At 49.4% G+C, this 12,648-nt stretch overlaps 6 protein-coding genes across 7 annotated transcripts; 4 read left to right on the top strand and 2 right to left on the bottom strand.

Annotated features, from left to right (window-relative positions):
- Positions 1-25: 25 nt before the first annotated feature.
- LOC9662170 (histone H3) lies at positions 26-623 on the top strand. Its single transcript, XM_002962859.2, has one exon. The coding sequence runs from the start codon at positions 107-109 to the stop codon at positions 515-517; it is 411 nt and encodes a 136-aa protein (XP_002962905.1). The 5' UTR covers positions 26-106; the 3' UTR covers positions 518-623.
- LOC112351094 (pentatricopeptide repeat-containing protein At4g02750-like) lies at positions 585-2,573 on the top strand. Its single transcript, XM_024688335.1, has one exon. The coding sequence runs from the start codon at positions 605-607 to the stop codon at positions 2,546-2,548; it is 1,944 nt and encodes a 647-aa protein (XP_024544103.1). The 5' UTR covers positions 585-604; the 3' UTR covers positions 2,549-2,573.
- A 447-nt stretch (positions 2,574-3,020) lies between these two features.
- Positions 3,021-4,851, top strand: LOC9660953 (late embryogenesis abundant protein ECP63). The gene is made up of 3 exons (XM_024688350.1): positions 3,021-3,882; positions 3,950-3,999; positions 4,065-4,851. The coding sequence occupies exons 1-3, from the start codon at positions 3,154-3,156 to the stop codon at positions 4,708-4,710; spliced, it is 1,425 nt and encodes a 474-aa protein (XP_024544118.1). The 5' UTR covers positions 3,021-3,153; the 3' UTR covers positions 4,711-4,851.
- A 139-nt stretch (positions 4,852-4,990) lies between these two features.
- Positions 4,991-7,085, bottom strand: LOC9662169 (lysosomal Pro-X carboxypeptidase). The gene is made up of 10 exons (XM_024688342.1): positions 6,701-7,085; positions 6,446-6,620; positions 6,259-6,392; positions 6,099-6,211; positions 5,913-6,036; positions 5,707-5,856; positions 5,500-5,655; positions 5,369-5,448; positions 5,258-5,307; positions 4,991-5,192 (listed from the first exon to the last, which is right to left on the bottom strand). Exons 1-10 carry the CDS (start codon positions 7,082-7,084, stop codon positions 5,062-5,064), a joined length of 1,497 nt encoding a protein of 498 aa, XP_024544110.1. The 5' UTR covers position 7,085; the 3' UTR covers positions 4,991-5,061.
- A 382-nt stretch (positions 7,086-7,467) lies between these two features.
- LOC9660951 lies at positions 7,468-12,183 on the top strand. Of its 2 annotated transcripts, none has more exons than XM_024688359.1 (3): positions 7,468-7,561; positions 11,651-11,752; positions 11,849-12,183. In XM_024688359.1, exons 1-3 carry the CDS (start codon positions 7,483-7,485, stop codon positions 12,115-12,117), a joined length of 450 nt encoding a protein of 149 aa, XP_024544127.1. In that variant the 5' UTR covers positions 7,468-7,482; the 3' UTR covers positions 12,118-12,183. The 2 variants fall into 2 exon arrangements, with proteins under 2 accessions (XP_024544127.1, XP_002962902.1); XM_002962856.2 differs by lacking the exon at positions 7,468-7,561 and adding an exon at positions 11,470-11,589.
- On the bottom strand, positions 8,084-11,259 carry LOC9662168 (putative rRNA methyltransferase). Its single transcript, XM_002962436.2, has 11 exons — positions 10,754-11,259; positions 10,628-10,675; positions 10,415-10,570; positions 10,312-10,358; positions 10,102-10,258; positions 9,980-10,041; positions 9,728-9,926; positions 9,579-9,668; positions 9,376-9,521; positions 9,208-9,334; positions 8,084-9,156 (listed from the first exon to the last, which is right to left on the bottom strand). Exons 1-11 carry the CDS (start codon positions 11,228-11,230, stop codon positions 8,173-8,175), a joined length of 2,493 nt encoding a protein of 830 aa, XP_002962482.1. The 5' UTR covers positions 11,231-11,259; the 3' UTR covers positions 8,084-8,172.
- Positions 12,184-12,648: the final 465 nt, after the last annotated feature.

The raw sequence follows: 12,648 nt of genomic DNA, 5'->3' as shown, positions 1-12,648 counted from the left end.
TATAAACGGAGAGGCCATAGCTTCCTACCAAACGCTGCTAGGGTTCTTCGTCTTCGTCTTAGAGTTGCTCCTTTGTTCTTGCTTCTCCTCTCGATCGATCGAATCTATGGCTCGCACCAAGCAGACTGCTCGCAAATCCACTGGTGGCAAGGCGCCCAGGAAGCAGCTGGCTACCAAGGCTGCCAGGAAATCGGCGCCAGCGACAGGAGGAGTGAAGAAGCCCCACAGGTATCGCCCAGGAACAGTCGCGCTGCGGGAGATCCGCAAGTACCAGAAGAGCACGGAGCTGCTCATCCGCAAACTGCCCTTCCAGAGGCTGGTTCGTGAGATTGCGCAGGATTTCAAGACGGATCTGCGGTTCCAGAGCTCGGCAGTGATGGCGCTCCAGGAGGCGGCCGAGGCGTATCTTGTGGGTCTGTTTGAGGACACCAATCTTTGCGCGATCCATGCCAAGAGGGTGACGATCATGCCCAAGGACATCCAGCTCGCTCGCAGGATTAGGGGCGAGAGAGCCTAGTTCTTCCAAGATCCAGTCACTGCTACTACTGTATAGCATTTCCTCTAGTTCTTCCTTCCTGAGAAATTATGTGATACTCTTTCTTGAATGAATCGAACTGAGCTTCTCACTTCCATCCAGGAATGTCGATCGCTCTCTGACGCAGCTAGAGTCCTTCGCTGGATCCAATCCAGCAGTAGTATCAAGTCGAAGGATCTCTTTGTGTGGAACAAGCTGATCGAAATGTATGGGAGGTGTGGGAGTCCAGATAAATCAGAAGAGATTTTCCATAGCATGGTGGAATGGGATTGTTTTTCGTGGGTTCTCTTGCTTTCTTCCTTTGCCAAGAACGGATCCCTCCAAGCATCAAGAGCGGTGTTTGATGCGATGCCGGAGAAAAACCTTATTGCGTGGAGCTCGATGTTCGGAGCATATGCCCAGTCTGGGCATCTTGAGGAAGCGAAACAACTCTTCGATGCAATGCCGGAGAGGGATCTCGTTTCATGCACTAACATGATGCGACTTTACGCAGGAGCTATGATCTTGGAAGAGATCGAATCTATTTTTTCTGAAATGCCCGCGCCGGACATTGTGTCGTGGAACTGTATGCTTTTTGCATATGCCCAAACTGGGTATCTAGATAGATCCCAGGAAGTTTTCCAAGAAATGCCCTTGCAAGATCTGACTACTTGGAATTCGATGTTGTCCGCGTTTTCACAAAGTGGATGCGCGGAAGATGCTAAAAGGACATTTGATGAAATGCCCGAAAGGGACTTAGTTTCCTGGAATTCGATGCTGTCGGCATATGCATTTAACGGGCATCTTGCTGATGCCGAGAATCTGTTTAATCAGATGCCGCACCGTGACATAGTATCTTGGAATGGTTTAATCTCCGCGTTTATCCACAGTGGGAAATTCCACGAAGCGATCCTGGCATTTGAAACGATGCCTCAGCACAACATGGTGACGTGGAGTTTACTGCTCCATGCATATTCCCATATAGGGCAAGTGCGGGAGGCAGAGTTTCACTTTGCAGTTATGCCTGAGAGGAATATGCTATGCTGGACGGCAATGCTCACGGCATACGTTGTTGCCGAGCAGCTCGATCGGGCCATTGATTTGTTCAATGCGATGCCACAACACAGCCACGTGGCACTTACGATCATGCTGACTGGATATGCCCAAGTGGGGGATATCACAATGGCTGAGAATCTCTACAGCCAAATGCCAGAGATTGATAGCGTGGCGTGCAGCTCGATCCTAACGGCTTACTCCACAAATGGCTACACAGAGAATGCCAAGTGTGTGTTTGACAATATGCGTTATAAAACTTTGGCTTGCTGGAATTCCATGGTTTCTTGCTATGCCCTGAATGGGCATTTTCTGGATGCTCTAAAGCTTTACCAAGGAATGCCAGAAAGAGACCAAGTGTCTCTAAATGTAATATTAAGTGGTTATTGTCGCGCTATGAATATTAGCGAGGCCAAAGAGATGTTCTGGACTATGAGAGAAAGGGATCTAATTTCTTGGACCACGATCATGGCTGCTTATGCCGAGTCAGGGCATCTGGACGAAGCAAAGGACTTGTTCGATAAAATGCCAGAGCGAGGGGCGATCTCGTGGAGCGCGCTGCTCGCCGGGCACGCGCAGGCTGGGAATCACTCCACGGCAATGGAGATCTTCAGCGAGATGAAAGCTCTCTTCCAGCCCGAGCGATCGAGCTTTGCATCGATCCTCCTGGGCTGCAGCCATTTAGGCAGGGCCTACAGCGCCAGGAGCTGCTTCGTCTCCATGGCCATGGATTTCGGATTGGAGGCGACCAAGCAGCATTTCTGCTGCATCATCGATGCCCTGGGCCGCGCGGGGCATCTGGGCGCCGCCGAGGAGCTCATCGCAACCATGCCCTTCGCCGCCGGTACCCTAGAGTGGAAATCCCTGCTCGCGGCGTGTAGGAGCCAGTCCAATCGCGATCGCGGGGCAAATGCCGCGAGGAGCATCGTGGGAATCAATCCAATGGAGCCTGCCCTTTTAAATGTGGAATATCCTTGTTAGCCGTAAATGTGAAACAGGTTTGATATTCCTTGGGATCTTCCTCAACAGTTACTTGAACGAGAGGATTCTGTAGGTAACAAGAATCCTTCTTACGGAGATTCACGAAAATCTGCCCAGTACGAGTCCCTAATGAAGCCACCGATCAAAGCGGTGATTGAGGATCAAGTCGGTGATCGAGGTTGCAGTAGCATTGCTCTGATAGAGAACATTGCGCTGGAGTGAAAAAAGAAATTTTGACACTGTCCTAGAAAAGGTCATCGTGTCCATCTCAACTTTTTTGCCCTTTATCCTTGCCCTGCGGCATAGCCACGGAAGCCCTAGATTCTTTTTCTTCATGGCATGCTATGCTGGCGCCCTTCGAGAGTATTCTCGCCACGCGTCGCCCAGTCACTGCATGGCGCCACGCGTCGCCCTGCGATCACTCCATTTGTCCCTCGCCTTGGCGGCGCTTATGCTTCCATATATTTCCAGTTCGTTTGAGCGAGCACCACGACTGCATTTAGGGTCAGCTGTTTTGTTTGCGGTGAGATTTCTAGGATTTCTTGATCGATCCATAGCGGCGGTGCGTAGAATCTCCCACATTTCCCAGATTTTGATCTAGTGCGATGGAGTCGGGCAAGAATCAGCAGCAGGAGCAGCGCGCGAGCCCCGCCGAGGAGGCGCGCGCGAGCGCCGAGCGCGCCATGGAGAAGAGGGAGCACGGGGCGACGGCGACGCAGACGGCGGGGCAGTCGATCAGCGAGGCGCTATCGCATTACCGCGAGGCCGTACAGGAATCCGCCTACTCGGCCTTCAAATCGGCGCAGGACACGGTGGAGCGAGCCAAGGATGTCACGGCTGAGAAGGCTGGCCAGGTAAAGGATTCTGCCTATGATTCGGCTGTCCGAGCGAAGGATACCGCGGCTGAGAAGGCTGGCCAGGCGAAGGATACCACTTATGATACGGCTGCTCGAGCGAAAGATACTACTCTCGAGAAGGCTGGGCAGACGAAGGATTCGGTTTATGATAGCAGCGTTCGAGCCAAGGATGTCGCTGCTGAGAAGGCTGCCCAGGCGAAAGATTCCACCTATGATACGGCTGCTCGAGCCAAGGATGTTGCTGCCGAGAAGGCTGGCCAGGCGAAAGATACCACATATGATTCGGCTGCCCGAGCAAAGGATGTCACTGCCGAGAAGGCTGGCCAGGCGAAAGATACCACATATGATTCGGCTGCCCGAGCAAAGGATGTCACTGCCGAGAAGGCTGGCCAGGCGAAAGATTCCACCTATGATTCGGCTGCTCGAGCAAAGGATGTCACTGCCGAGAAGGCTGCCCGTGCTCAAGACGCGACGAAGGTATGTTGTTTTGTATTCTTTCTATTGTTTCGTATTGAGCGAGCTTGCTTTCTTTTGTATTTCTCAGGATACGGTTGGCCAGAGCGCAGATAGTGCGAAAGGCACTACTCAACAAAGGTTTGTTTTCTAAAGTTTGTCCTAGTTTTCTCCTCTCTTTTCCTGACGCTGTCTTTTTCCCTCAGTACCGATCGAGCTAGTGAGACTGCTGGAGGAGCCAAGGAAGGCTTGTTTGGAGCGATTGGAAACATCACCCAGGCTTTCTCCGAGAAGTTGGGGCTTGCGTCCGAGAAAACCAAGGAGACCGCCGAGTCTGCTAAGGAGTCGGCTGAGTCGACTGTGGAAGCCGCGAAACAGAAGGGGGAGGAGCTCAAGCAGCGAACTGGGGAGAGCACCGAGGATTTCAAGAGGCGGACGGGCATGACTGTTGAAGAAGCAAAGGAGAAGACGGGGTCTCGGACCGAGGAGCTCAAGCAGCGAGCCGGCGAGAGCGTCGAGGAATTCAAGAAAAGAACGGGCATGACGGGGGAAGCTGGATCTGGGGAGAGGTCCGAGAGCTTGAGCCAGCGCGCCGGAGAGAGCGCCGAGGCATTCAAGGAGCGCACTGGAATCAGCGCGGAGGAGGCGAGGAGCAAAGCCGAGGAGCACAAAGAGGCGATGAAGGCCAAAGCGGGAGAGGCCGGAGAGCACGGCAAGGGACTGCTCGAGTCGGTGGGCGAGGCTGTGAGTCACGCGGCCTTCTCGCTCAAGGGCGCCGTTGTGGGTGGCGGCGGGAAAGCGGTCGAGAAGACCTCCGAAGAGGCCGATAGTGCCAACCGAGGAAAAATGTGAAGAATTGAGTGTGCCTAGGTAATTAATAAGCTAAAGCTTTTGTCGATGATCTCATTACGTCAACAAATTATTGAATGTAATGGGATTAGTAGATTCGCAACTTACGAATCCGACCTTTTACATGCATATTTAGATTACTAATTACGAATTATTTATTTTGGAATCTAAAGGATGTGTATCGCTCAAGAAAATTTTTGTTGTGTGTATAAACTATAGTTAAATATGCACATTTTTGTATTCTATTTTTACACCATGCCAAGTAAAAGAAATTTTATATATACACACTTTCAAATAGTTAATAATTAAATAGTTTTAGTTAATCATCCGAGTTCCAGTTTATGTATCAGTTTATCAAATGACAAAGACGTTTTGATGGTACTCACTCAGCCAGCGTTTGATTTCCCTCACTTCCGACTCCCGCTGCTCAATGAGCCATTGCGGGTCGTCTTTTCTACTCCACCGAAAATCAAGGTGATGGGCTCCTGAAGAAACACGTTTTCCATTTCATCTGAGCAGCCGGAAGCGTGAGAAAAGCTTTTGTTTCTACCTTCTTTCGTGACAAACGCCAGTATTGTGCTCGATATGCTCTCCAGAACACTGCACACCACCAAAATCGATGAGTGAGCTACACAAACGAAAAGAATCATTCATGGCTTGCCTTCCACCGCTCCAAGGATCCAGCAAGCCATTCGAGAAGACAATGTTGCTTCCAAAGTTTCTCAACACAGACTTGATATCCTGTAGTGGTGCATGCAATTCAGCTAACCGAAAAACAAAAGTCTTACTTACATGGCCTCCAAACTCCGTTGTCACCCAGCTCGGCCGAGGTATTGCACCATAATTTTCCCAGCAAAACCTGCTCCAGGCCTCGCCATCCCACTCGAATGGAGGATACATACTTGTATTGGAATTGGAGCTCATTGGCATAACCATCTCGGTGCAAGACTGAAGAGACGACTAGTTATATCTGACAAGGAAACAAAAAGAAGAAAAAACCTGCCAGTTCCACCCGCTTAAACCATGCGGATCATCGTCAAGATCAAAGCATTTTGCGGCCCCTGTAAAGTTGTAGTAAACATTCACTCCCGCGTATATTCTTTGAAGAATGCTTGACGCCACGGGAGAGTTCACCATTGCCTGGCAGACCTGAAATAGACATGAGTTTAGAGGGCTTCTTTTACTCTTTTTTTCGTTTTGCAAACCTTTCGAACGGGATGCGCAGGAAGTGGCATTGTAAAATTAGCTGCATATGGATAGTTGGCCATGGCGAGGTACGAGTACGCAGACTCTAGCCAGTTTATCAACTCATCCGCGTTTTTGAAATCGCTACAAGAACAAAAAGATTTTTTGGTTTTTCCTAGATGGAAAACAATGGTAAATTTACTTACCTGCACATATGAAAATCTTGGCTGAGATTGCGAAGCCCGTTCTGCTGTTCAGCAGCTTCCGTGATTGCTGTCCATGAATTGCGTATGATCTCGAAGCACTTCTCCCCCTCCCTCTGAGATAAAACACTTACAAAAACCCGGAAAAACTTTCAATGCCAACCTTGAAAGCGTTCGAGACGATGTCATAGAACGTAGTGTATGGAACAATGTTCTCGAACTGTAGTATTGGTGCTGACGACGCGAGAGCTCCGATCGCAATGTGTGGATACTTCAGCCGAAACCACGCAGCCAACACTGAAAAAAGCTTATGAGAACCTCCAAAGAAAATCTCATTGAAACCACCTTACTTCCACCATAAGAACCGCCAAAGACCACCACTGGCGATGCTTGCGCCGAGAGATTCCTCTTGAGATCAAGTATGAGCGTCGCGAAATCGGCCAGAGCTTGCTCGGCAGAGCAAAATGCGAGTTCCTTGGGACCGTTTTGGCCTCCAAAAGGCTGGGATTTTCCATAGAATCGGTGCTACAATCACAGAAAAAGAGAGAGAGAGAGAGAGAGAGATTGATCGAAGGAAAGAAGAACGAGAAAGAATAAAAACCAACCTCGGGGAAGACGAGCAGTGCTCCAAAGAGAGGAGCAATATCAAACATAAACCCAGTGTTCTCGGCAAACCACACAATGTCGCCCTCGTTACCACAGTAGACGAAGATGGGAGCTCCACTGGCACCTCCACTCCACGAGGCATTGTGCAGGAGATAGCGCTGGGGAAAGAGCGTTATATTCCCCACATTGAAGTGATCCAGCGTCTGCTGGAAGTAGTGCTCCGTGTAGGCGAAGCCTTCTTTCAAGGCAAGCGGCAGCGCGGCTCCTCTTCTCGGCGATTGCATGCGATGATGGTGATGAGTTCCTGTTCGCCATTCCTTTGCGTTTACCTGAATCAGGACGGCAATCGCTGCCAGGAGCAAGTGCGCGCAGCTCCTCGCCATTTTTATCCCTAAGGTCGTCAAAAAGTGGAGCTAGAATATTCAAGGGACTACTTTACTGTGTAATTAATTTAAACCTCTAAGTAATCAAAATATCTCTCTCTGTTAGCGGGCCAATAGGGATGCCAGTTTTCCCGTACTTCTCTGTGCAGGCTTTTCCATTCAATATCAGGTTGTTGCTCTCCAGGATACTTTAACTCTGGTCCTGCAAATTGTCACTGCAATGGATGGATAAGGCCATACTAACAAGTTTCATTCAGCGTAGATTTCCATCATCCTAGTAGTGACATTCCCTTCATTTCTAAATAGTAGCTAATTACGAGATGCATGCAGGCGTTGCCCAGCAGCAGCGCATATAAACAGATGCAAGCTTGAAATTGTAGCTCTAAAGTTTCAGTTCAATGGCGAAATTGCTTGTTCTTTCCTCCCTCCTCTTCGGCCTGCTGCTCTTGGCAGCCGATGCATCTCGCAACACTCAGCGTACGTGCGAACTTCTGCATTGCAATTTCAAGATTCTTGCTCCCTAATCTGTGGAATCCATGTGTAGCGGTTGACAAGGAGAGCACCAGTGAGAATTACAATGTCATTGTCGAGGGACGTCGTGAAGGCAGCGAGGCTGGCCCTGGTCTCAACAACGTTGTCACCCAGCAGCTCCCTGGAAGCACGGTATGATCAGGAGCTTTTGATTATGCGCCACGGTTTCTCCGTTCGTTAATGCTGTAGGCCTCCAAGATACATACTGCTGCCTGAAGGATGGTTTCGGATCATGTCTTCAGGAGTGCGAGTCGGACTACTGCTGCCTCAAGAATGGAGTCGGCAGCTGCCTGCAACTCTGCGACCCCAAAGTCAATTACTTCTGCTGCCTCAAGAATGCATTTCGCAGCTGTTTGCAGCTGTGCGACTTGTCCAAGAAACACTACTGCTGCAAGACGAACGTTTCTGGTTCCTGCGTTGGACTGTGCCCCAAAACGGTGAATCTGATGTGATTTTGCTTGATGAACATGTGTGAATGCATTCAAAGAATAAATTGCTTCTGTGACAACCTTTCACTTTAACAAAACACCATTTGCCATCAGTGTAAAACAATATAATCATCTTCTGGGCTTGGCGCCACCATTGCCTTTGCTCGCAGGCTTGCCACCTTTGCCTCTGTTCGCAGGCTTGCCACGTTTGCCTTTGCTCGCACCTTTGCCACCCGTCTTACCACCTTTTCCACCGCCTTTGCCAGGCTTGCCACTTCCTCGGGATCGTGAGTCCTTCTTCATGCGACGATCCACCACAAGCTTCCCTTTGCCACCCTTGACCCTCACGCCCTTCTTCGCCACAACGAGCTCCCGCTTGGGACGCTTATTGGTCGTCGCCGCCGCTTTCTTGTAAACCTTGTCCATCATCCTGTTCTTGGACTTGTTCGAGATGTCCGGCTGATCGGCAATCGCCGCCGCTCTGCTTCGTGCTTGCTCCATTTTCTTCATCACCCTCCGCTTCTTGCGAGCCTTGGCCTCAGCAACCTTCTTCACGGGCCTGGCGTCTATCGCTCTAAACTGCGCCCTCATCGCCTGGACCTCTTCCTTGGTGAATGGCTTCTGAATCTTGCAGTGCCGCTTCTCGTCGTCCGCGAACCATTCCGGGAGCCCCTCGTCGTCGAACATGTACTTGTTGTAGGCGTCGTCGATGATCCTGTCTCTGTCCTTCTTCCGCAGCATCTTCTTGGCGTAAGTGAGGATCTCTGCCTTGGCGTCGCTGTCGTAGTCCTCCTCTTCGTCCGAGGAAGAGTCGGACGAACCACTCGGCTCGGCTGCTACAACCTCAAAGTCTTCCCGTGCTCTCTTGAGCTTTCCTGGCGCAACCGTGACATCGCTCGGAGGAGCGTCCTTGGCAGTCTTGTCCTTGTTGGTATCCGTCTCCGGGGTTTGATCTAAACCGGCGAAGATGTCTTGACTGAACCATTGCTGTGCAATCTGTTCCTTCGAGAGCTTGGCCTTGGGAAGCGACACGACCAGAGGATTGGCCTCCTCCTCCTCCTCTTCTTCTACTTCGTTTTCTTCTTCCTCAGAAGCATTCTCTTCCACGTCCTCCTAAGGATATTGTCAGCTGCTTGCAAGTTCTAGCACTTTCATTTGGCTTACCTCCCACAGCTTTTCGTCTCCTGCGTTAGCCATTCTTGCGCGTTTCCGCCGTGCAGTGTTGCTTTCAGTCTTGCTCCGGTAGCGTTCGTATGCACGATCGAGGAAAGATTCCAGCTCGTCGTTGTATCTGCGAGAGATTACGTTAACACTTCAAGGCGTAGTTCTTACCTTTCGCGCTCGACGTCAGAATCCACATCATTGTCTTCGTCATCCTTCCGCTCCATGTCCTGCTTACTCGTTTCATCCTTCACATTGTCATCGCTGTCCAACATGTCGTCATCCGCATCTTCCACCCGATCCAAGCTTTTCTTCGCCTGGAAAAGTGTCCAACATGAGCTCCTAGGCACAGACGAGAAAGCGGACAAACAAACCTTGATTGAGCCCAAAGAGAACAGATCCCGCTCGCCATAAGTGTCTCCCAAGACATCGACTTGCATCCCTGTTCTATTTCGTGCGTTTAGCTGCAGTGTTGTGGCCCATCAACATACACAACAACAAAAGATAGACAAACAATATGTACCTTCTGTTTACGCTTGGCAGCCTTCTTCTTCGCCTGCTTGCTTTTCGAATCCATTAGAGACTTGAGCTCCTCCATTTTCTTTAGCATATCCTCGTCTTCATCTTCTTTTTCGTCGTCATCCTTTTCAGCAGCCTTATCACCCTCTGTTTCCTCCGAAGCTGACGTTTTCGAAAGAGCTTTTCGTACATGCAGGCACCACCTGAGAGAACCAAATGAGCATGAAAGACAACAGCCACGAGAAGTAGAACCTACTTCAAAAGTTGCTTGAATTCTTTCTTCCCCAGAACTCTAAGGTCTTCGCATAATGCTTTTATCTACAAGAAAAAAAGTCCTCCAAATCAAAACAAGCAAACGAGGATTAGATATGAACGTACCTCGTCAGTTGTTTCAGCGTGGTCTTTGATTGGCGAACTTTTCGGATCCTCAAACGAAATAGACGTGATGCTACCAAGAAGCTCTAGAGGTTTTTCGGACCAGACGAAGTCTGCTGCCGTGCAGTCTTTACGAAAAGTAGTGTTTGCGTCATCGTATCTGCAGAAAATAAAAAACATAAAACCAAGAGTCTATTTGACGTGAGAACCCACCCCTCGCGGTGACGTTTCTGTTTACTACTACGAAGAACGTCGATCACCTACACAATTTACTCGGCTTTAGCGCAAGCACCTTGTTTACAATAACAAAACCCACCTTTGGGGGCTGAGGAATCTCTTCAAATAAAAAGCGAGGGTCCAAGTTACGCGGATCGATTTTCACGGGTGCCAGATACTTGAGACCAACCACGTATATTTCAGCTGATGTCGAACGACTTGCTATGGGTTTCGTGACTTCCACCTTGGCAAACAGCTACCAAACGATACAAGAGGCAATGAAATATCACTCAAAAAACCATGACAAACATACCTGTTCAAATGCATACTTCAGCGCGTTATAATCTTGGGATCGAAAAACCTGCAAGAAAAACCAATTTTGGGAATCAGAGAAGAAGGAAAAATTCAAAAATGGAGGAAGAAGAAGAATTCTTCGTACCTTGGTGACAAACGTTCCTTTGGGAGCCAGAAACTTGGTAGCCAACTTCAAAGAATCCAGGACAAGAGACGACTGCGTCATGGCTTCTTTGGCCCAGGCACCTCCCACATTGGGGGAGCCATCGTGGAGCACAACATCGACCATCCTCAACCCGTTCTGGTCGAGAATCTTCCCAATATCCGACGCGCATTTTGGAGTGGTGATATCGCCCTGGAGCGACAGCGCCCCTCTCACGGGACGAATCGGCACCAGATCCACGCCGATTACCACAGACCTCACGGGCATCTTCTCCACGGCCACCTGCATCCATCCCCCGGGCGCCGCGCACAAATCCAGCACCGAGTGCGCCGAGCTGAGGAAGCCATACTTGCGATCGAGCTGCACGAGCTTGAATGCGGCACGGGAGCGGTAGCCCTGCTCCTTGGCGAGGTAGTAGAAGCGATCCAAGCGGTGCTTCCCCTTCTTCGCCTTCCCCATCCCTGCAAGACCTTCGAGGAACCCTAAAACCCCACTTTAGGTTTACAAGAAATATTCTGGTGGATATTCGAGCGCTTTTAAAATGAGTCAGTCGACATTGGATACAAGCAAATCACATTCATAAAGTCTTCCCTTCTTGGGTGATATGCTAGTTATTTATCTTAAGCATGCATCGCGTGGGGATGGGGACGCCCACGCGATGCATGCAGGCATTCCTCCTTTATAAACAGATGCAAAACCTTGTATTGTCAAGCATAATATTTCTGATTTCAGTTCAAGGAGAATGGCCAAAGTTCTTCTTTCCGCCCTCCTCTTTGGCCTGCTGCTCTTCGTAGTGGATGCATCTCGCAACACTCAGCGTACGTGCAAACACTTCCGCATTCTTGCAAATTGTTTCTCTAACCTGTAGAATGGCTCTAGTGACTGGCAGGGAGAGCGATGTGACTTACGTCATCGATGGGCCTCGTGAAGGTAACCAGGCTGCTGATCTCAATGTTATCATCCAGAACACCCCGAAACACGGTAACTTAAATCACGTTATGATCTTCCTTGTTGTGATCATGAGCTGTCCTTGTGACATTGATTATGCCACTGCTTTTCCGCTTTTGATGCTTGCAGGCCTCCAAGATACATACTGCTGCCTGAGGAACGGCTTTGGATGTGTTCAGGAGTGCGACTCCAACATCAAATACTACTGCTGCCTGAAGAATGGATTCGGATGCCAACAGTTCTGCGAGGAAAACGTTAATTATTTCTGCTGCCTCAAGAATGGATTTGGCAGCTGCCAGCAGCTCTGCGACTCGTCCAAGGAACACTACTGCTGCAAAAAGAACGGCTTTGGGAGCTGCACTGGAATGTGCCCCAAAACCGTGGACCTGATGAAGTGATCTGCGTTTGATGAAAAGTGTATGCAACATCTGGAATCAAAAGCTTATAATTGCTGATACTCTTTACAATTTTTTCGCTAGACATTTACGTTTTTCAACTGAGTTTGTAAGTTCCCTTTTAGCATAGCTTGCCATGCCACTCCCGCTGGATCGTCCATTGGGAGACAGTAGTAGAACTGGAGACGTTACAGTCCCCTTTGAACAAGGTCTCAGCGCCTCATTTAAGTAAATCGTAAGAAAAAAAAACTTGGAAGCTGTTATAGTCCCATGTGCTCCACACGTGAAAGGTTCTAAGAATATCTTATTTTATGAATAATTGTTTAAACTTGAGCTTTAGCTCGATTCATAAGATCGTCCCAACACACCTTGCGCTTTCTTCTCATGTCTTCCAATTCCATGCTTATATTCATTGCCGCCTTGTTTCTCAATTGTCTAGCGCATAATGCATCGTAGTTGCGTCTCGATCATTATCGTGATTACCACCCTGCTCGAAGCTCATCTCGTAAGATCACAGGAATCCACAGCCAAGCT

The sequence above is a fragment of the Selaginella moellendorffii genome, unplaced genomic scaffold (genome assembly GCF_000143415.4).
Source record: "Selaginella moellendorffii unplaced genomic scaffold, v1.0 SELMOscaffold_2, whole genome shotgun sequence".
NCBI lineage: Eukaryota > Viridiplantae > Streptophyta > Lycopodiopsida > Selaginellales > Selaginellaceae > Selaginella > Selaginella moellendorffii.
Note: the sequence above shows the minus strand (reverse complement) of the source record. Positions and strands in the feature narration are given on the sequence as shown.